At 42.7% G+C, this 23,404-nt stretch overlaps 1 protein-coding gene across 1 annotated transcript in view; it reads right to left on the bottom strand.

Moving 5' to 3' along the window:
- Nucleotides 1-20,670, bottom strand: part of LOC306920713 (nuclear receptor ROR-alpha A-like) — a 168,495-nt gene extending 147,825 nt beyond the window's left edge. Inside the window, exon 1 of the mRNA XM_079497553.1 lies at nucleotides 20,364-20,670. Coding sequence (XP_079353679.1) covers nucleotides 20,364-20,583 — 220 coding nt within the window. The 5' untranslated portion in view covers nucleotides 20,584-20,670. The remainder of the gene's footprint in view (nucleotides 1-20,363) is intronic.
- Between the last annotated feature and the right edge of the window lie 2,734 nt (nucleotides 20,671-23,404).

The raw sequence follows: 23,404 nt of genomic DNA, 5'->3' as shown, positions 1-23,404 counted from the left end.
TCAACTCTCTTTTCGTCACAACAGTGCGGTACAGCGACTGCAATACTGCCCCTGCCGCTCCGATTCTCCGGCTGATCTCCTTCTCCGTCCTCCCCTCACTCGTGAACAAGACCCTGAGATACTTGAACTCCTTCACCTGGGGTAATGCCTCATTCCCTACCCGGACTGCACAATCCACCGGTTTCCATGGCCTCAGATTTGGAGACGCTGATCCTCATCCCAGCCGCCGTACAGCGTACACTCGGCTGCGAACCGGTCCAGTGAGAGCTGAAGGTCTTGGAACTGCATGTTAGAATAGTCCATGTAGTGCAACATTGATATCATTGATATATTATTTCCCAGGAATTTCCTCTGCTCTATTCTCTTCTCTCCTCTCGTCTTCTCCACCACTCTCATTTTCCTTCATAAAACTAGTGATGTTACATCCAGACCTATTATTGACTAAACTCCCACCCTTCTAGAGTAAGTAAACAAGATGAATTACAAACGTTCTTATGATAATTACACTGTACCCTTCTGCTTTGGTCTCACGCCAACTATTAATTTGCATGCTGATGGCTGCTTTGTGTGCGATAGCAGCAGTGGCAGTCTAGTTTGGGCTATAGCATGCTTCATTACTCTCCAATAAAGACAGAGGGCTGATATCATGGACAAGTCGCAATGTCCATTAGAAAACGATGATCCCCCTGTGAGGATGTAATCCCACTTCAAAGAACATGCAGTGCCTCTTTTGTAGAGCAGGTCTGATCAGTGCAAGTCAGTGTTGATTTCGTAGACTAAAACTACGACGAAAAATGTTTGTCGACTACCATTTTTCACTGACGAAAACTAAATAAAAACGAAATAAAAACAAAGCTATGTCGACAAAAACTAATACTAAATATATTGACAATTCTGTCAAAAAAAAAAAAAAAAAAGCTAAAATGTTACGGAGGAACTAGTGAATAAGAGATCCAGTAGAACTAAAAGACAAGTCATTTTGGTTGCGCTCCGGTGTTGTGCTCTGAAAATAGCAGATCTACAAGTTATTTTAAGTGCAGAGAGAGACCAAAATCGCTGCTTCTCAGTGTCGGGTCCGGGGACCACTAGGGGCCCTAGGTTACATGTGCACTAGGTTGGTTGTTGGAGAGTTGAAAACATATCCTGAAAACATAACCCTTGAACACTAAAGGCCTATTTATTTAGGTGATAAGGTGACCACCGAAATGGTGATTAGTATAAACAGAGAGATGTGTTTGGTTGATCGGTGAATCACGGCGGCATGATGTCGTGTTGTAGTTTTCGGTGGTCACCTTATCACCTAAAACTGGAGTATAGGCCTTAACACTCAACACATTTGTCATTGTCTATTATACACTTGTCCATACGTATTCTATTTTCTCTGCTCTTTTCATATAATACAATGATGAAGTATTCCCTTTTAAAAGGGCTGGATTTGAATAATATGCCGTCTTAGATGCAATGTTGTAATTCCTGCTGCGGCAAATGTTGCCTCATAGTGCCTTACAGGAAAAGCTCACATAGGTTGTTAGTACCCCCATCCTAAACGCACGCACGGCGCACGCACACACGCACCACTTGCACATCTCCCTGCTTCACTCACGTGACACATCAAAGAAGCTCCAGTGCTGGAAGGAACATCAAAGGTCATTCTACTGTATATCCTCTTCATGTTGACGTCTCCACACCAGGGACAGTAGTAACAAACCCCACAAAGCGTAGCGTGCACGCTGTCATCTGCGCAAACACACACGCGTGACGTGGATGTGAACATGCACAGAGATATGATGTGCACCTACAAATTGGCTGCACACAGAGGAACACAACTGACTCAAAGTATATGAGTAATCGCAGACACACACACACACACACACACACACACACACACACACACACACACACACACACACACACACACACACACACGTCACGCGCACACACAGTGTGTATATGCTTTGTCTTATTAATGGAATCAGTGAATTGAATGGGAGAATGATTGCTGTAATAACTCGGTGCTTCACCACGCATTGCCTGAAGGCTTTGTTATGGGTGGGTGGGTGAGGGGCATGTATCTCATTAGTGTGTCTTTACAAACACATAAACATACAATGGTATGTTGCACACACACACACACACACACACACACACACACACACACACACACACACACACACACACACACACACACACACACACACACACACACACACACACACACACTCTCTCTCTTCTATTTGGATCTGCACACAAGAAGCACAACATGATCGATCCAAACAAACTGATTAGAAGAAGGATGTGATATGGAGAAACCAGATGGAACTGGATGCATATGCTTATTAACACATTGACTGCAAAGGACGGATATTTAAGTCTTTTCAAATCCAACGCTTCACTTCCCAAGATGGTGATCTATGCAAACAAAAATATAAACAGTACACACACACACACACACACACACACACACACACACACACACACACACACACACACACACACACACACACACACACACACACACACACACACACACACACACACACACACACACTCTTCTATTTGGATCTGCACACAAGAAGCACAACATGATCGATCCAAACAAACTGATTAGAAGAAGGATGTGATATGGTGAAACCAGATGGAACTGGATGCATATGCTTATTAACACATTGACTGCAAAGGACGGATATTTAAGTCTTTTCAAATCCAACGCTTCACTTCCCAAGATGGTGATCTATGCAAACAAAAATATAAACAGTACACATACAGTACACACACACACACACACACACACACACACACACACACACACACACACACACACACACACACACACACACACACACACACACACACACACACACACACACACACAACAGAAAGTGTCTTTATTTTGCATTACCTCACTGCAGATATATTTGGAGGTTTGGCTATCATATTCTTATAATAATTAATGTAGGTGTAGGTCAGAGTAAACACAGGTGCACACTGCACAGAGGCTGTCAAGGAACAATAAATACCCACATGGTACAGTATGTGATCTTTGCCCTGGCTTTCTGCTCTATGCCACTACATATCTTAGCATTGATGTATGAGCCTCACACAGCAGTACAACCCAAGCTACAGATGCTGCTATCCTAGAAGTCTACTTTCTTTTCTTTCTTTTTTCCCTGTATACTGTACTTATGAAACTACTGCTGCTGCTGCTGCTGCATATTGGCTCCATATCCAGGAATAACTGTCTGTGAAGTTCTGCTCTCATTTCGGCTGCAAGAAGAATGGCCTGGCAACTATACGTGGTTGATTCATGTTATGAAATATAGTTTTTGGTTCTATTTTGGTGCAGAATTTTAGCAGTGCAGAGCAGAAAAATACACATAGAAAAATATGTTACTGTACACAAGATACAGAGGAACCTTGAACCACACATGAGTATATGTTACAGTACACCTGTGAGAAACCAGTACAAGTGAGAAAAACAGAACAGGGCGGCTGTTTTTCTTCTATCTACCCTGCTGGGCTCTGCCACCAGGCTTCACCTGGCAGCAGGAGACGCCATGAACTGAGAGACGATTGACTGGCTCGAATGGCTGACCTCCGAAGAGTCTCGGACGAGGTCCTCAAACTCTCTCAACCCGCCCTCCAATTGGTAAGACGCACCACCGCACTGGCCTGTTCAGGCCAGTGCAAAAATAAATAAAAGCCTGCTGCAAATAGCCGCCTGGTTCCTTTTAAACGCCCGGGGTCCAAATAGATTTTGTGTATTAAACGCCCAGGCTATGATTTGGAAACATACAGTATATTAAAATTGCCTAGTGGGTGGGTCAACAGTGGACAGTGGACATCAGGAAATAATTTGTATACAGATTTGCCTGCCAGGACATTCCTGGGGGCACTACAGCAGTGGTACAGTAGTGTTTATAACACTACAAATGGACATAACTCTGTGATTATTTTCCTGATCGGTGCAATATAGGGCTGGATTTGAATTAGCGGCCTGGAAATCAAGTATAACCAAATGTACCCTTTGTCCATTTTTGGTTACATGTACACTCTCAGAGGTACCCTGATTAAGACTTCATAGTCGAAGCAGTTTCCTTCTCATACACTTTTGCATCGTGGCTAAGAGCTGTGCGGCCTCATCCTTCGAGTACACTCTCAGAGGTAAATTATAACAAGAGGATTTTACTGTATGTAATGATTAGTGCCTGATGGAAACCTAATCAGGACTGGACAGAAAGACAGAGCACATAGCTTTGCTTGCTCCTTCTCAGGTGACTGTGCAGGTGTATCCTCTTCAGTTACACAGAGAAACCAAATCCCTGGCTAGCACTTAAGCGCATCAACACTGCTATACTGTGCTGCCTCCACCAGGCTAGCACTGCAGCGCACCAACAGTGCTACTATACTGCCTCCACCAGGATAGCACTGGAGCGCACCAACAGTGCTACTATACTGCCTCCACCAGGCTAGCACTGCAGCGCACCAACAGTGCTACTATACTGCCTCCACCAGGCTAGCACTGGAGCGCACCGATAGTGCTACTGTGCTGCCTCCACTAGGGCCGAGGATTCATCATCGTTGCCTCTGTCATGGTCAAGTTCACCAGAGAAAGGGGGATCTTCAGGTGGGCGGCCTGGAGCCTGGGAGAGGGCAGGACCGGCGACTTCAGGGGGGCAGCCTGGACGATGGCCAGAGGCAGAGCTGCTGACTGGATGGCCGGGAGGATGGCCGGGAGGCCAAGACGAGGCAGACACAATGTAATTTGGAGGGCGGCCTGGAGGTCGAGAACTTGGTAGGCGAAACCAGGGATGCTTGCAGGCTCTGGAGGCCATGCCGGGATGCTGCAGGTGGAGGCGTCGCCAAGGACGCTGCAGGCGGAACCACAGTCCCTGGAGACAAAGCTGCAGACACAGCTGCAGGAGCCGGGGCTGCAGGTGGTGCTGCAGGAGGCGGGGCTGCAGGCGGAACTGCAGGCACGGGAGGTGGGGCTGCAGGAGACAGGGCTGCAGCCGGGACTGCAGGAGACAGGGCTGCAGGAGACCGGGCTGCAGGCAGAGCCAGACCAACAGAGAAGGATGCAGAAGGCACAGGATCGAGGCAAGCGGGACCTGGAGATGGAGGATGGGTGCTGCAGGCTGGTTGCTAGCAGGCTGGTTGCTAAGTCTGGAGGCTAGCAGGCCAAGCCTCCGGATAAACTGCCATTTTGACCCTGCTACTGAAATAAGCCAGCAGGCTCATAGGCTGGGTGTTAAGCTGATCAGTTTCAGTGCAGGCGGGCTCATCGAACACAGAAACAGGATGAGAAAGTAGTGGGCTAGAGGACTTGTGAAGTTGTGACAGGCAGGTTGGAGGGCTACAAAACCAAGCCTAAGTGACTGCTGAGCTGGCTGGGAAGCAGCAGTAACCGTGCTAGTCTGTAGAAAGACTTTGAGCTTTGCACGGACAATGTCCAGGTGTGGAACAAAAGGACTCACCCATGGCCTGTCACTGAACCACTGCTGCTGTGTCGAAATCTCTTGTTTAAGTCTTGCATAATGGTCGGGGGTAGAGCCTAGGACATGAGACGAGCCAACACCCGATCAAACTCTGGTCAAAAGGTAAAACCTCAGGAACACTAGGAAAAGCCACTAACATTGGTTATAGTCTAGCAAGGAATGAGCAGAAAGAGTCCAGTTGCATAGGTAGTGGCTTGATTGGAGAAGTTGGAGGCAGTTGGAGACAGTGTGTAAATGGGACTGTAGTGTGGTGGAATTTAATGTGGGAGTGGCCAGCATGGAGACACGGTCTGTGGAGAGCCAGACCGTGACAGTAAGTGTTGGTATCTGCACATTTCTAAAGTTTAATGACTTTTTTTTTTTTTTTTTAAGATATTTTTTTGCGGCTTACGCCTTTTATTGGTTTTTTGAAGGGACAGACAGTAGGCTGACAGGAAACGGGAGAGAGATGGGGGAAGACATGCAGTAAAGGCCGTGTCGGGCTCGGGAGTCGAACCCGCGGCACACTGCGACTGGATTACCAGTCGGGTGCCCAGACGGTTACGCCACCGCCTGGGCAAGTTTAATGACTTTTAAGACAATTTTAAGACCACATTGGACAAATTGTCAAATATTACGTAAGAAAGAGGCACGTCCGGACGGTTAGTGCAACTGTCTGGGCACCTAGACTGCTGAGCCAGCCTGACGGCGTGCCGCGGGTTCGACTCCCGATCCCGACCCCGACGGCCTTTGCTGCGTGTCTTCTCCCCATCTTTCTCCCCATTTCCTGTCAGTCTACTTTCAACCTATCAATAAAGGAAAAAGCCAAAAAAATATCTTTAATGAAAAAAGAAAGAAAGAGGCAAACATTGTGAAAATAGCCACAGTGTGAGGCGTTGTGCGCTTGTAGATCAGCTATTTTTCACAATGTTTATCTGTGGAACCGAGTCTAACTAAATGTAACGCATCAACTCCTGCAATTTTAATTGCTTGTCAGGGTTAGGTGTCCCCAGTTCAAATATGATTATTTTGGGGGGTTGCGGCCTGAAATCTTTGGGAACCTTTGCTCTCTAAATCAGGGGTTGGCCACTTTGACGATGGAGAGGGCCACTGTATTTCCACACTCACTCCAGAGGACCACACTGCATATTACTGTCGCAGCAAATATAGCAGACGATCTACAAGGTCAAAATGCGTTGCAATGTGGCACGTTTTGACCTTGTAGATCTGCTATATTTGCTATATTTGAATTGTAATCCTGAAAAGTTACAATTTTATTACATTTCAAATGCCTTTCAAATGGCGTTAATTATAGTTATGTTAACTTTATGAACTAAATACAAATACATTGGACATAAAAAGACAATAACATTGTAATAATAGTCATTAAACTACATATATAGACTGAAGTAATTAAAGCCGGTCATGTTTGCATGTTTGGAATTGTAACGGCTGAAACCAATAATATATCAGTATTCCTGTGGGCCACATTAAGTGATGGTGGGGGCCGCATGTGGCCCCTGAGCCGCCAGTTGCCCATGCTCTAAAATAAATGATGGTCAGATAGCTAGAGTGACTGGTAGAGTTCACCAACCAACCAACCAACCAACCAACCAATTGGTTATTGGTTGGTTAACTACAATAATCACTCAGAATCACTCAGAATGTAATGTATTGTATTCCTCAGCAAAACATGGAAAATGGAGGTGTCGAACTAATGGTTCAGAGTCCAGACTATGTTTAAAATACTCTGTAAATAACAGATCTTCAAGCTCACAGCACGTTGTGATGTGATTGTGATATACGTGTGTGATTATTGTGTGAGTGTGTGTTAACATGTACAGTATGTGCACTGAAGCTTACCGAATGCATTAAATATGCATACGTGCGTCCTAAAATACTCTGTACAGTCTAATTATCCAGCTGAAATATTTAACAGTACACCATGTCAGTGAAAGAAACTCAAGCCACTGTACATGCGCAAATATAATCAGTATATCTCTGTTGCAGTCACTGTGAACGGGGGAGACCCCTGCTTCCTATTCATGTATAAACAATTCATTTTTACCAGCATACTCTGAACAGGTGTAAGAGCTCCGGTCACACTTTTCAATAAACACCTTCAATACGTTTTTCACACTAAACTAAATAACGTAAAACTACTATAGGCTTTTTTTAATATAAAAAATAGCCGATTTACAAGCTCAAAGCGTGTCGCATAACAGCACGTTTTGAGCTTGTAGATCTGCTATTTCCAATATTTTTGAAAATATAATGATCGTATTTCAACATGGTCATGAGTATGGCGATTATGCAAAACATAATTACGAATACGATTACCTCAAATAATGCGATTATGCAATAATTGTGACAGGTCTAGCGACATCTTCTTCTATATCTGTCCCTTTCTGAGATATGATATTATGTCATTCACTCTTCTGAGCAGCCTGAGTATTCCCACCAGGATTCATGAGCATCGGTCCATCCATTCTCCAGTTATTTAGCTAACAGACAGACGGACAGGACCAATTATAATACCCTGCCATGCATTGCTGCAGGCAGGGTATGAATGAATGAATAAATAGCAATGTCAATGATGTCCCTTTGTTAACATAAGGGTCTAGTGGCTGAACTGAACGTCCTATGAAGTAGATACATAATACATATGCCACCTCCCTAGTTAGGCCTGTCACAATTATTACATACTCGTCCAATTGCATTTATTTGAGATAATCACAATTATTTGAGATAATCGTTTCCATGTTAAAAAATGCTCAAAGAAATATAAACAAGAAATTATCACATAGTGATATTTGTCAGGCGAAAGAGGCGCTGTCTCCATTGTGTCGTCCCCCCCCCTCCCCCCCATATTAGTATGATTATTATTTTAGTAACGTGTATGTTTGTGTGTCAGAATCTTGCGCCATGCGGCCGTTGTTTGTGTGAGCTGTCTCCGTTGTGAGCATGCTTCTCTGCTGCGTTGCTCTGCACTGTCTGTCTGCAGCCTGCCAGGGATATTTGCCTCTCCCCTTCCCATTGGCCAGATGGCAGCTTTGCCATTGCTTTGTGTCCCATTGGCCAGAGGAGCCAATCAGGCTAGGCCATCAGTATGACTAGGGCTAGAACAGGTCGTCTAGTTTTCATGAGCTTTCATTAGTCAGGTTTCACCTGACAAAAAGCACAACTGGCAGATCTACAGGTTTGCAACGTGGCATTTGTATTATTTAATAAAGTTATTAAACGTTAACATTATTAAATTAGTTCAGTAATTTCTTTGTATATTTAAGTCATTTGTCATATCTGCCCTGAAGCCTAAAAGGCAAACAGAAATTAAATTTGTATTCATATTTTCCAAATTCACAATTAATCATCCACTTAAATTTGGTCTGTTTTTATGGACTCCAATCAACCAATAGCATCAAGATGTCATGATGCACTCACTCTATGAGAGCTTGTGCGCTCTCTCTCTCTCTCTCTCTCTCGCTCTCTCTCTCTCTCTGAAGTCTGAACTGTTCTAAGACGAATGTAGACAGCAATGGTACGTCAATCTTATGAGCATACTGAGGACCAATTATATGCCATCTCCCTCAATTTGTAGATACCTATTTTTTTGTTTTCTGTAGTTTTTGCAATATCATGCGGCCCTAATGCAATGATTTTTACTTGTTTCTTATAGCTCATATATATATCACATGGATGAAATTAATTCATGTTTGGACTTGGGAGCTGCATTGAACGATTGTTAAAACTAGATAAAGTTTTGAATGGACTCCAATCATCCAATAGTGTCATGATGTTCTGGTTCATGAAACGCATCATGAGCCTCTCTCTCTCTCTCTCTCTGAACACACAGCCCTCCTTCTGTGATGAAAGTAGACATAATCTTCTCTTATAATGAGCATTAGAGAGGACCAATTATATTAAGATAGGCAGAATGCATTGATTCGGGATGCAACGCTTTGTGGGTTTGTAGGTCTGCTGCTGTTAGAGGAAGCCGCAGCGGCAGCCATGGAGACAGTCAGTAGGTGCTTTTCCATTAAGCCTTTGCGAAAATAGGAAGCGTACCGGTATGTTCATTAAGTCGAAAAAAGAAAAGCGCATTGTCCACCGTTTCCAACCACTGATAATATGCGACTCATGGGAGATATGAAATAAGTTCATGAAATAAGCAGTAGATGGCACTGTTTTGCCAGTAAAGTGAGACACATGTTATTTGACATTTATTTTACTTTTGACGTTCTTTTAGGCTATACAAAAATATTATACACAGACTGCCTGGTTGGCGATTGGGCTACAAGTCATTTATGCTGTGCAGAGGCTGTCCGGGGACATTTTTTTGTAACCAATGAGAACTCCGGCTCCTCGGAATTTAATATTAAACTATAGAGGGTATGCGCGTGACATCATCATCATCAAACCCGGAAGTTATGCAGGAAGGCCTACTGACTTTCTGGCCTTGACAGCCCATACACACAAACAGAAAATCTGATCTGATTGCATTAAACAACGTTAAACAATGTTAAACTCACTTTGCATCTCACTTTGCCACTCGATTTGCCATTCAATTTATGCATGTGCATACCCTGTATAAGCACTAGCGCTGGTAAGACTAGATTGTAGCCTAAATATTAAAGTAATTTCCTGACTTTCTATTTAAGGGACATTCAACTTCAAGCCCATAGGCCTTCTCGTGAAAGTTAGAAGAACTACTGTACATGAAACATAGGCTATTGGATTGCATAAACATCACAGAGAGAGAGATACGAGAGTGAAAAGTGAAACATTGATTTAAAGTTGTACAATTGGATTATTGGCAGATAACTAGCACAGGGAATTAAATCAGACTTTGAACATTACAGAGAGAGAGTTTGCATGGCAGAATGACCTGCGCAAAGCATTTTAACCGTCCCACCGGAGCATATTATTCCCAGGGGCGTGCTGTCTCTGTCTCTTTATTTAAAAAATAAATCTACCTCAAATTACTGAGATGTCGATACGCATGGGATTACTATTATCATAGGACCCCGGTGTTTGCTGAAATATGGTAATTTGGCCTGTAAATATTACAGACTGATTCACCGACATGGTCGATTCGCACAGGATTAAAAAAACAGACATCCTCCGTGATTATTACAAATTACCTGGGGTCCCTATAATAATAGTGTAATAGAAATCCCGTGCGAATAGGGCTTAAATTGTATGTATTTGATGTATTACCATGTGTTGTTCTTGCTTACTGTAAATCACTCTCGATTAAGACCGTCTGCTAAATGCCTAAATTGTAATTGAAATTGTAAATTGTACCATGGCTCCACTACTCTTGTCACAAAGACGCTTCTATGCCAGGGTCCTGTGCACAGGACACGTTGAACTACCTACTTAGTATTTTCTGAAATCCAAAATCAAAGCAGTATAAAGATCTGACACAACCATAGTGGTACAGTGGTAAAAGCCCTGCCCACTGCGACACCACCATGGAGGTTATGGGTTCAAATCCACAGTGGTGCATCTGGCTTTGTCAGGTGTCTATGCAGTATGCAAACACAATTGGCCCGTGTTCGGAGGAGGTAAGCCGTGCGGGGAGGATGATACTGGTCATTGCATGTGCTCCTATGGGCTGCGTGGACAGCACCTGTGAGCAGGGAGTGTTGGGCGGGAGGAGTAGGGCGAAGGTCCTATGGACCCGGTGGGGACTCCTCACTGGCAGGTAAGTCTGTAGGATCAGCAGTGACAACACAGACATGTGTGTGGGGAGGAATCAATTGGCATAACAACTAAATTGGGTAGACAAAAAAGGGCTAAAAAATAATTGGCTACAATAAATTTGGGGAAAGCAATACAAAAGGTCTGGCACAGCAATGGCCATCATGCTGTACACAATGGCCCCTTAATTTATTAATGAGTTTTGGTTAACGTTAAATGTGTTAATTGTTCAAAATGGTTGTCCTGTACAACCAACCATCCAAGATTATTACAATTTTGTGTTCCAGGACCACAAGACAATTTGAATTAATTAATTTGGCCCACAGTTGAAAATTACTGCACTACTACTTGCTTACAAGTTGCCTCATCCAAATACCTAACACCTAACAAGTAAATGGTTGATTGTTCCTTTTGTGAAAGCTAAACTTCTGAATTGTGCCAGAGAGAGAGAGAGAGAGAGAGAGAGAGAGAGAGAGAGACGATGACAACAACCATTTTGCTTAAATCGTACCGTGACTCTGTCCCTTTTTTAATCGCTCACAACAGGTGTACAGTGGATGGATTTCACTTTTGACTCAAAGAGGTGTAGTTTAGGTAGCTCATACAATACCAGTTACATTGTTCGGTTAATTATGCTCTGTCTGCATAATGGTTCCCTCTAGGAATGCAAAAGGTTCTAGCGTTGTGATGCACAGAGCAAGAGTTACAGACACACAGACCCCCTTTCCACCAGTTGGTTCCCAATGGGAACCGGTTCAGTTCTTTTTGGTTCTTAGTCCATGAGCCAGAGCTCCAAAATTGGTGGGAAAAACTAGACCTATATTAAATTGTTTATAGGATCAATACAAGTAAATCAATACATGATAACCCTTCCACAGTAGTAGCTTTTTCATATTTTCGATTATTTTGCATATTTTCCTACATAATGCCTCATTTGCATATTTAAAAATGTAAAATTTGTAATACAATAAATCATTGTCTTCGTGTAAGTAATCAACCGGGGAAGTTTCATGGTGATAACAATCTAATATAGGTATGGTTTTGCCCACTCAATTCATAATTAACGTTCAAGTTTTGGAGCTCTGGCTCATGGACTAAGAACCAAAAAGAACTGAACCGGTTCCCATTGGGAACCAACCGGTGGAAAAGGGGCCACAGAGAGAAAGATTCACAGAGACACATTTATTTGTGGATCAAATTAAAGGAATAGACAGACAGGCAGAAAGGCAGGCATGCAGACAGAGAGAAGTGGAAACACTGGTTTGGATTGAGCGTCGTCAAGGTTGAACCCAGTGGTGGAAAAAGTACTCACATTTTTTACTTAACCCCCTTGAAGGACCACTTCACCACTTTTCAACTTCTCTTCGTATAATTGGTCCTAACTTATGTTCATGATAAAATACCACAATTCTTTTCTACTCAGTCTGTGTCTCATAGGAAGGCTGTGGGCAGTTCAGAAACCCGTCCACCAGTGACATCATCGATGGTGAATCCAAGCTAATAGAAACGGCAGGCTGTCTTTTCCTGAAAAGTTGCAATGCAAAAGTTGAAGCCATCGTTCTCACGATAATAAAAATCTAAATATATTTTAAAACAAATCTGCCTAATGATGATGTCACTGGTGGACGGGTGTCCGAACTGCCCAAAGCCCTCCTATGAGACACAGACTGAGTAGGAAAAAATGGTGGTGTTTTATCATGAACATTAGTGAGGACCAATTATATGAAGAGATGTTGAAAAGTGGTGAAGTGGTCCTTTAAGGCAACCCTAATTAACAGTGGATTGTGCCTTCTACCTGCACTATTCATATTTTTAATTCATAATTTTAATGCCAATCTGTGATATATACAATATATCTCATTTTAACGGGGCAATCATATAGAATGGGAACGAAAAATAATGAGATTGGAATTACGCAAGAGACATTATTGTCTCCACCAGGCCGAAGGCATGGGGAGAGAGTATGTTTTGCACTCAGTCCGTGTGTCCGTGTGTCCGTCCGTCCGTCCGTCCGTCCGTCCGTCTGTGTACAGCTAATCTCCAGCACCGTTAACCTGGTCGATGCCAAATTTTGCACACACACTCCCTGGATTCCAACAATGAACCTCTGCCCCAAATTTTCCAGAACGGCCTGTTATAGCGCTACCAGGAGGCCAACTTTTGTAAAACACATTTGTTGATATTACTCCTCCAGATTCTGTCCAAAAATCCCGCAAATTGTTACACACTATCTCTATAGTCATGTGCTCAAGACGGATATTTCATATTCCAGAGGCTTTCAAAGTTTGCAGCGTGCACTTTACGTGAAATCTGTCACAGACTTTCCTGCTAGGCTGAGGAATATATCCCACCCTTTTCACATTTGCCTGTTATAGCGCCACCAACAGGTGGGTGTTTGCAAACACATTTTTGGAACAAAATGCCTCAAATCATCCAATTGCCATCCAAGACGTAAGAAGAAATGAGACATTTTCACATTGGCCTATTATAGCGCCACCAGGAGGCCACAACCTGACCTGCCCTGGTGGAGACCTGTGCCCCGAGGGACACTTTATCTAGTTTTAACAATCGTTCAATGCAGCTCCCAAGTCCAAACAGTAATTAATTACATCCATGTGATATATATGAGCTATAAGAAACAAGTAAAAATCATTGCATTAGGGCCACATGATATTGCAAAAACTACAGAGTGCTTATTTACAGTAGCTGAATATTGCACTAAAACTGTGATGCATGTGGAGTGCAGTTTATGTTAATTATTTCAGTCTGTAGCCTACTTTCTAAGTATTTCCAATGATATGATTGGTCATCATAACCGTCACCACTGCTGGAAAAAGTACTCAACATTTGTACTTAAGTAAAAGCTATATTGCAGTATTGTTGCAGTATCTGTTACAAGTATAAGTCTGGATTTCAATCTGTACTTGTTTTCAAATGTAAAATAATCTTTTGAAAATAGCTCATCTACAAGCTCACAATGTGTCGCATTGCAACACATTGTGAGCTTGTAGATCAGCTAGTTTCAAATTGGCGAAATCTATAGGGCTGTAATTGGCTGTTTTGTAATAATAATCAAAATCTACAAACTAAGCTGGTAATGAAAGTTTTTAAATGAATGTAGTGGAGTAAACGTACAATATTTTGATCCAAGATGTAGTGCAGTAAAAGTACTGTAAATAAATACTCAAGTAAAGTACAAATATTTCAAAATTGTACTTAAGTACAGCACTTGAATAAATGTACCCACTTATCTCAAAAGTTTAGCTTCCTACACATTAGGCAGCTTGAAGAGCACTGCAGTGCATACACAAGTCCTGTACAATCCAATGTACTACTGTATAGCCAACAGACGACATGCATGCACCAGCTACTGATACACTATAGGAGAAATACATGCACCAGCTCTACGAGTTATGTCAGCTCTATGAATTATGCCAGGCAGCAGTCTGCCTACTCCTCGCCCTCACACGTCACGCACCCACCAGACAACAGTGGATAAATGATATGCTGGACGGTCTGATGGCATTTCCGTAGATCGGCTATTTTCTAGAGAAACGTATATTCAACGCAAAGGCAGATAAAGATTCAAGGACAGTTCTGTTCCTTCTTTCAGTATGTGGCGTTTTTTTCGGGCGGTGTGTGATATAGAGTTTTTTTGCTTTGTTTTGTGGTGTCAGTTGTTTTGTGGTGTTATTTATTTCTATGGGCATTGAGATGAAAGTCTGTATGCCATATTTCTAAATAAAACAAGGAACAGCCAGGGTGTGATATACACATTGGTTTAACAGTATGCCTCAATGAAACCTTTAGAGAGTTTAGGCAGTGTCATTGTCAACTAAAAACAATACCCTGCCCCTGTATATTAATTCATACTTTTCACTGCCTTGAGATGTTTCCTTGTTTTCTCTGTGTGCGCTTAGTGAAAAAATAAATAAATGAAAATAACATTCAAAATCAGGCCATAGATTCCACAGTACACTGTGTCATGTCATGTCAGTTTAAGGTCTTAAACCTACAATCCATGTGTTACATCCTTCATTCAAACCCAGGTATCCCATCATGCAGTGGACAAAATATCTACTAGCAAGGTAAGCAAGAAATGCCCAATTAGACAGGTTGAGATATTGTTCAGGCAATACTATTTATCAATTAGTAGTGTCCTACCCAAACACAGAAACATAGGGAGACCACATCCACCCACTGCAGATTATATCGTATTAACATACTCCACCAAACAGATTGGCCAAAATATAATTTTATTGACTAAGAAAAGTTCTGCATTGCAACTTCATTGTTATAGAGTTAAGAGATGCTATTGTGTTGAATGGACAGCATCTGCTGGCCCCATCGAATTGTATTACTCAATTGACTGGTGATTAATCATAACCTCTCAGCATGATGGATTTGAAACCTTGAAAGCTTGAAGATTGAACATTACAAATAAACAAATAGCAAGCAGTTCAAGGGTCAAAGCCATGTTCCTTCTACCAAGATTCATTGGTAGAAGGAACTTTATAAGACAAGAGTATATTAATCTTAGGATCTAAGACAAGAGCATATTAATCTTAGAATCTTGACATTTGAAAAGTGCAATGGTTGTTATTATACATGGTTATGGTTGTTGTTTTTTAACACCCTCTAAATTCTGCAGGCTCTATGTGTTGCAATTAGGGATGGGACGATATGCAAATTACATGTCACGATTATTGTGGCAACATTTTTTGCGATTAACTATATTATGGTGATAATCCAAATATGCTTAAAACTTACAATGGCACCTTTGTTAACCTCTTGAAAATAGCAGATCTGCTATTTTTGACAAATTGATTTGTGTAGAGTGAAATAAAAGCGTACCAAATGCGCTCCTCACAGAGGGTTTAGTGGTACTCAATTTGCAGCTCAATCATAGGAGGCCTTTGCTATGTTTCATCAGTTTCACTTGAAACGGGCCGCCACCCTCTCGGTAGCCTGGAACTCACCTATGCTTTTTGTGGCATAGGCAGCTCCCGACAGGATCCGCCGGGAGAAACTATGCGCAGCTGCGCGACATGAGACTAATTACTTAGAGCGACAGAGAGAGAGAGGAGTGTGTGTGTGTACATGTGTGCGTGTGTGTGTCAATTTAACAAAGGTGCAGACGATCAGAAATCAGCAGAGAGTGAGAGATGTTTGCGCTACTCTATGCCGAATTGAAGTGGACTCGGACCCAGACTTTTTTTTTCTCCCTGGAAATAAAAACGTCTGGGTTTCCGAGGCTACCCTCTCGGAGGCCCCCCACCCTTGCACAGAGGCCCTCTCTCTCGCCCTGTCTCTCTCGCTCACTCGCTGCCTTGCTCTCTCCCATGCTGTTAAATTGGTAGGTAAAGGGGAGACACTTTATTGTGAAGGGACGACAGGATGAGGAGAGTTGTTGTTGCTGCGTAATTGTCGAGAGTGATGGCTGTGTGCGATATTGAACAGTCAATTTGTATGAGTTAAAATATGCCACAGACACTTTCAAACGAGAGGGCGATCCACAAGCAAGACGTTAATCTTAACCGTCTGCCTGCCGCCATTCATTAATCCCTCGATTGCGTATTGCCAAGGTTTTATCGCGCGTAACACTTACTTTGAAGATCCAAATATCCGTAATCGCATTGTTCCTGTGAAAAGCTGCTGTGTGTGGTATCATGACCGGTTGTTGTTGTCTCGCTCGGCGGTGGAAAAAGCTGACCGCGAGTATCACAGCGCCTGCTACAGGCCGTTGAAAACGCTTGTCTGGGACAAAGCGTCCTCTGCAATGTCGCTTCTGTGAGATAAAGCCGTCTGAAACCAGAGCCGGCAATGTAAGTGGATGCGCGCGCATTTTCAAAATGGCCGCGCCCATTGTGTCAGAAGCATAACAAAGCTAACTGACGGTAGATTTCGATACGATCGTATTAAAACATGCATTAATTAATACATCGCTGTTAAAACGGCTTTTCCGTTTGTGGCAGGCCACAAGATTCTACGTTTTAAAATTCCTATGTTCCCGGCAGGCCTCGTGTTAAAAGTGGAGTGGACACATGTACAGTACATTAACATTGCCACTTGAACTGAAAAGCTCTGAGGAAACTGTACAATGAGATCATCATTCATCACAAATGCTTTACTCAACTTTCTCGAACAACCTGTGAACAGCTTCTTTATTGCCTGAACAGGTCATCGGAGCAACGTTATAATGGTTAGAGCATTGTCATAATTAAAGGTGTAGTGAAATGAAAAATATCAGTGGTCATCATATGGGGCATAACTAACAATGGATGCCATTCATTTTTGTGTATTTTTATATCAAAAGTCCATAAAATCAAATTTGAATGACTTCCTTAAAACGAAAACGTACAGCGTGATGACGTGTCGAGGCCCACATCAATAAAAGCCAATAAAAATGAAGCTCACCCGTTTGATTCCCATTGCTGCATCGTCCTCCAAACACAGGTGGTGTTGATTAAAGAACTACTATTTTCTAATCTCATTTAAGATGACATCCAGACAGCTCATTTTAAACTTAATCATCACACTAAAATATGTATATAGGTTGTGTATACTATACACCAGAGGTTCCCAACCAGCGGACCGCGGACCTAGCCTCGGAAACCCAGACGTTTTTATTTCTAGGGAGAAAAAAGAAAGTCTGGGACCGAGTCCACTTCAATTCGGCATAGAGTAGTGCAAACGTCGATCACTCTCTGCTGATTTCTGATCATATGCACCTTTGTTAAATTGACGCACACACGCACACCCGTACACACACACACTCCTCTCTCTCTCTGTCACTCTAATAAATTAGTCTCATGTCGCGCAGCTGCGTCTCCCGGCGGATCCTGCCGGGAGCTGCCTATGCCATAGAAAGCATAGTTGGACCCCAGGCTAATGTGCCACTGGTACGCGAGAAGGGAATCCCAAGTTTTCCCGTTGTATCTACAACTGAAAACACGACTGAGAAAAAAGAGAAGACACACAACAGACCTGAGAACTATTAGTGGGCAGCGGGTTTGGCCGTTGTGCGCGGCCCTCAATCACCCATTGGGCGGGTGACGACGACGACACATCTTGCCTGCCCAAAATGTAACTCCTGGTAACTGTTTTCCGACCTTAACAAGGATTTTCCAAACAGTTCGATTCGAATGAAAATACCAAGGATCCGTCAGCGGACCTGACTGTGATTTATAAACGGCTTCGAGTCCATGTTACTTCCGTGTTGCGTAGCATAACAGTGACATCACTGTCCAATCCTTGGTATCTTTACCGTGTGCTCAGCGGGCAGCAGCAGCGGATCATCAAGGGAACAACAGCTGCAGCCTATTTTATCACGTTCGCGCTAATGAAACAAAACACCACATGGTGACGGTACAGGATTATTATTTCATGTCAAAACATCCAAGTATCAGAACATGATGCTACCCAGGTAAAGTAATGGGTACTCTGTATGTTTAACTTTTCCACATGTCCAAAGTCATTTTTGAAAATGACATAAGCCTAATCTTTTTATTTACTTTTTATTATACTGTCATTGTCGATATAACGCCATTTAGGTCAATGATATAGCATTATGTTGTGATATAATAATAATATAGCAGCGGGTAGCCTATTTAAGGGCCAGTCAACTGCCTTCCGTGAGAACGTTAGGTTTTGGCACGATGACGCACAATGCGCATAAGGATTATGCATGGAAGCACACCAACTTCAGTCCCTGATTCCTAAGGCCCCCCCTGAGCTCAACAAAAGCTAATGTATGATGGACAATTTCACGATGAATTTAAATCTCCACGATACGATTAAATCTCCACGATACAATTATTGTGAGCAGTTTTTCTATCACGATAAACGATAATAAGGATTATCGTCCCATCTCTATGCTCTAAAGTTAAACACAATGCTGATCCTTGTATTTGGCCACACCTGCGAAGGTGACAGATACAGTATGTGTCAGTGATATTTGCACCGGCTATATAAATGTACTTGCAACTATGGGGATCACAAAGTCACTCACTGAAATACACTTTACGCTAAGGCAAGATCTTGGAGTATTTTTTTATACCATACAGCAAGACTAAATAAAAATTACAGGCTATTCACTTTCTGCAGTCAGACTCAGGTTAATGCTGCTGCACTGCATCAATCCTGCCGCTAAATACAGATGTGAGCGGTTGGGAATGTGGCTCAGCAGGTTAGGTGTATCAAGCTGTCAGTTTTCAGATCGTCAGTAAAACAGTCAGTCAAGCCTGCCATTCACAGCCTCCTCTGGCAGCCTGCCCTCTTATTAACCTACCTCTCTCAGACAGTTATTATGTAACGTTACGTTAGGTACTGTATAGTTAACAGTGCAAAGTGAAATTATGGAACCCACACTGACAGAAGAGAAATCTCTGTCCCTATGACATGAGTGTTTCTTGTTTCCTGTTTTGTTTGGCTGTCTTGTTGGCAAAATGCCCCCCAAAGAAAGGAGATTCTTTTGAACTCATTTTCGTCGAATGCCTCATATACATTTCCCCCCTCACTTCACTTCACTTGTAAAGTTGTTACATAACACTAGAAGTGAAGTCAGTATAGTCTACTCTGAGTCTGCACTGAAAACCTCAAAGGACTGACTGACTGACTACAATAAGTCTCTTAAAGCTAAATCTATTCAACACCCTGTCCCTGATAATTTGAAACATTTTGTCTAAATATCTCGAGCCACAAGTGTAGCCTACTCCTGTATGCAATCTCAAAATAACCATCAGATTATGTCAGAGAGGAGGCGTGGCTCGGTTCATTAACCCCGCAATAACATGACGTCTGTTTTAACAAGTATTTACACAGTACGGTTGTTTAAGACTGAGTCATCACCATGCCAGAATAGAATAAACATGTGCATGCACCGCTTTAAAGCCTTTATGCTTTGATAGCGCACTGACAATGCATTTCAGCAACTCCCATTCAACTATGATGACAGTTCTTTCAAGTTGTTGCAATATCCAAAATATCAACCACAGTGTCAGCACTGTGTGACTGAGGACAAAATATATAAACAATGACCACGCGTTTTAGCCCTGCAAAAAAAATGTTCGTGTGGTGACCGTGTCTTATCATGAATGGACCAGAAAAGACCAATGCAAAGAAATAAACTCGTCCACCGTAGCTTTTCGAGGTAAAGACGCAAAACATGTCCCAGCCTTGTCTTACCTTTGCTGGAGGCAGGACAGCTGTGTCTTCTCACGCACACCGGCTGGTGGTGGTCTCTGTTCGGGGGATCAGTCTCCGAGTCCGGAGTGACCGCCAGGCTCTCCGGGACGGGTGTAGCGGGCTCCAAGCTACTCGTGGCCGGCTCGCCGCTCACAGGATCCGGCTGCGGGGAGGAGGAAGACTCCATAATAACCTCCTCCGGTTCTCCTCCAGGCTCCATGATATTATGGGGGACTCACTCAAATTTGAACTGAATGTGACTGACAACCGGACAGCAGTGAAGCGCTAGGGGTGCCGGTGTGTGAAGCGGGTATGAAGTGAGTGCGTACTGCGTGGTGCGTGCATGTGTGTGCGTGCGTGCGTTTTTCTTTTTGTTGCTGTACTGTGAGTGTGAGCTGTGGAGTGTGGTCGTGGATGGCTCGGGTAGAAGTGTTGAATGAGTGAGAGAAGAGAGAAGTGATTTTTTTTCGTCCACCTCCAGTCCTCCACCCGCAGCCCGCTGTACGTATGGTGTCAACACTGTCATTTCATTATACAGCTGACTGTAATTATACTATAACATAATGTTTTGATTGATTGATTGAAATATTTATTAACGGTTTGCAGAATTACAGTACATTCAAGCACAAGTTGCACAACTCAATACAAAACTGTTAACTGCATGTGAGTGGACGACCGCAAGCATTTCTACTTGTTTATCCATTTTCATTTCATCAAAACATTTAGAGACGTACAAATATACACTTCTATGTAGCCAAAAGCAGGAAATCATATGGAGATAAAAAGGGAGAAAAAAATACAGTGAGGGTAAAAAGGGGGTGCATGGGGTTATGTTAGGTGCCCTTTGAGAGCGGTTTTGAAGGAGTCAAGGGATTCGCATAGGCCTATGTCTTAATGATTGTTGGTTCCACATTTTGGTGGCATAGGAGGCGAGCGAAATTAATTTAGTCCCTGTTTGTGCCGAATCTGGGTTGCACATGGTTTGTTGTACTCCCTCTGGTGTTGTGGGTGTGGACTTCGTGTAAAGCAGTAGGCCATAATTATGTGTTCCTTCTTTGGTCTTAACACTTGAAATCAAATGATTCAAATGATGGACAGACAATCATCAGATTCAGGACGGCTTTGGTCAGCTTTACAGCGTTACAAAATGTGCAGGGCTTTAGGCTTATATGGAGTAGGGCAGTAGCAGGTGCATTCAATGCAATCAGCAGAATTTAGGCCATTCCAGTCACAATGCTCTAATTAAATGTTCTCACAACATATCTCTCCCTTATTTTAAATTAAAATAAACTTATTTTTTATTTTTTTTAATAGTCTTACTCAGGTGGTTGTCCTATAGGCCTACTGGCTATCTCTCACTGTCTCTCACTATTTCCTACCGGTAATAAACTCTGTCCAGTCCACCTCTCATCAGCTTCCTAGCCTGGAAACCAGATGAATCTGCCACAGAGAGAAACAAAAACCAGACCAGTCTGAAGCGAGTGGTGCAACAGCACCCCCTATTGGTACATCGGAACATAGGTTAGGTTAGGACATAGGGATATTGGGACATTGCTGTTCCTTGGAGTGGTTCCTCAGTATAAATTACACTCTGCTCACCCCAGAGTTGTGGGTGCCCAATCAGAGCCCCCTACTATAAGTGAGACTTGTTTGCTGTGACTTTGTAACCACCCCTTGGTAATAAAACTTCCACACCGAATTTCCAGACTAATCTATGCAGTGATATTAGTCTAGCAGCTGGTCATGCCAGGCTATCAGCTTCCTACTATCTGTTTCTTACATTCTCCCTCGAGTCTCAACTGTTCTATTGTCTGTCTCCTGTCCAGTCCACCTCTCAGCTTCCTCTGTCTGTCTCCTGTCCAGTCCACCTCTCAGCCTCCTCCTGTCTGACTGTCTCTCTTAAACTGTCTCCCTCTCCGATCAAATTGTAACTCTGAGAAGTGTTCACATTTTGAACACATCTGGTGCAACACTTTATGTTCAGTAGTGTACAGTTTCACATATGATTGGGTGAGTTAATATGATAAAACATTTATAACTGAACACATGACTTTGTAAGTGGCTCTGGATAATGACATTACAGGAAAATGACATTACATTGTACATGATCATTTCACTGTAATTGTAACCAGGAAGTGTACATGTAGTTGGCTGATGAGGTTATTCAGTTGGTCAAAATGTCATCTTTTGAACCTACTAATGATATTACAATATCACACTCTGTCCTTTCATCATCATCTCCACTATCACTAATTTCCTCAACCGAAGTCATGAAAAGACTTGGAACCATTCTGCTTATGAATGTTGCTTTGGATTTCATCATTATAATTACTTCAGATGAAATACAAAAGCTGAATACCATTGCTGGTGCCACAAAGACTTCAGCAGTTAGTGGTATCCCTTTAGCCTACAGTTAAAAGCCCTCTGGAAGGCTATTGTAAAGCTGATGATGTGATTCTGTCACAGTGTGGCATGATACCTCCTGCATACCTCCACACCATAACTCCAGAGTCCTGTTAAAATGTGAAGATTGCAATTTATAGTTTATCCAGTATTTTAATTGCAGGTGCAATGAAATTACAACATAAGGCAACGTGCTCATGCAATACTCAGCACTACTTCCATGCCATTAAAAGTGTATGTTAACAAATTACCCCTGGTGTCCCTATCTTCTCTCTTTTTTTTGGAAAATAGCAGAAATAGCACAACTAGAGCTCACAGTGAGACAGTGAGATCAAAGAAGCTATTTGCAAGAATCAAACCTTAGATAATTGTAGTCCTACCGAACCCCATGTACCAACCTGCCCCTACTGCCCTGAAGTGCTTGCTTGAAAGCATCCTGCAGTGCCTCATCTTGCTCTTTCTTGAAGCTCCTTGAAATAATACGATAAAATGATCATTATGATGAGGAAGGATATATGGATTTGTGCTGATAGTAGGTGTGTTTACTTAACCTCAGTAAAACAAATACAAGAATACAAGTACCGTCCCAGCGGGCGTGTTTTTGTTAATATTAGTGCTGTGGTGAAGAACACAGAACA

Source organism: Electrona antarctica (assembly GCF_951216825.1).
Source record: "Electrona antarctica genome assembly, chromosome: 3".
Taxonomy (NCBI): Eukaryota; Metazoa; Chordata; class Actinopteri; order Myctophiformes; family Myctophidae; genus Electrona; species Electrona antarctica.
Note: the sequence above shows the minus strand (reverse complement) of the source record. Positions and strands in the feature narration are given on the sequence as shown.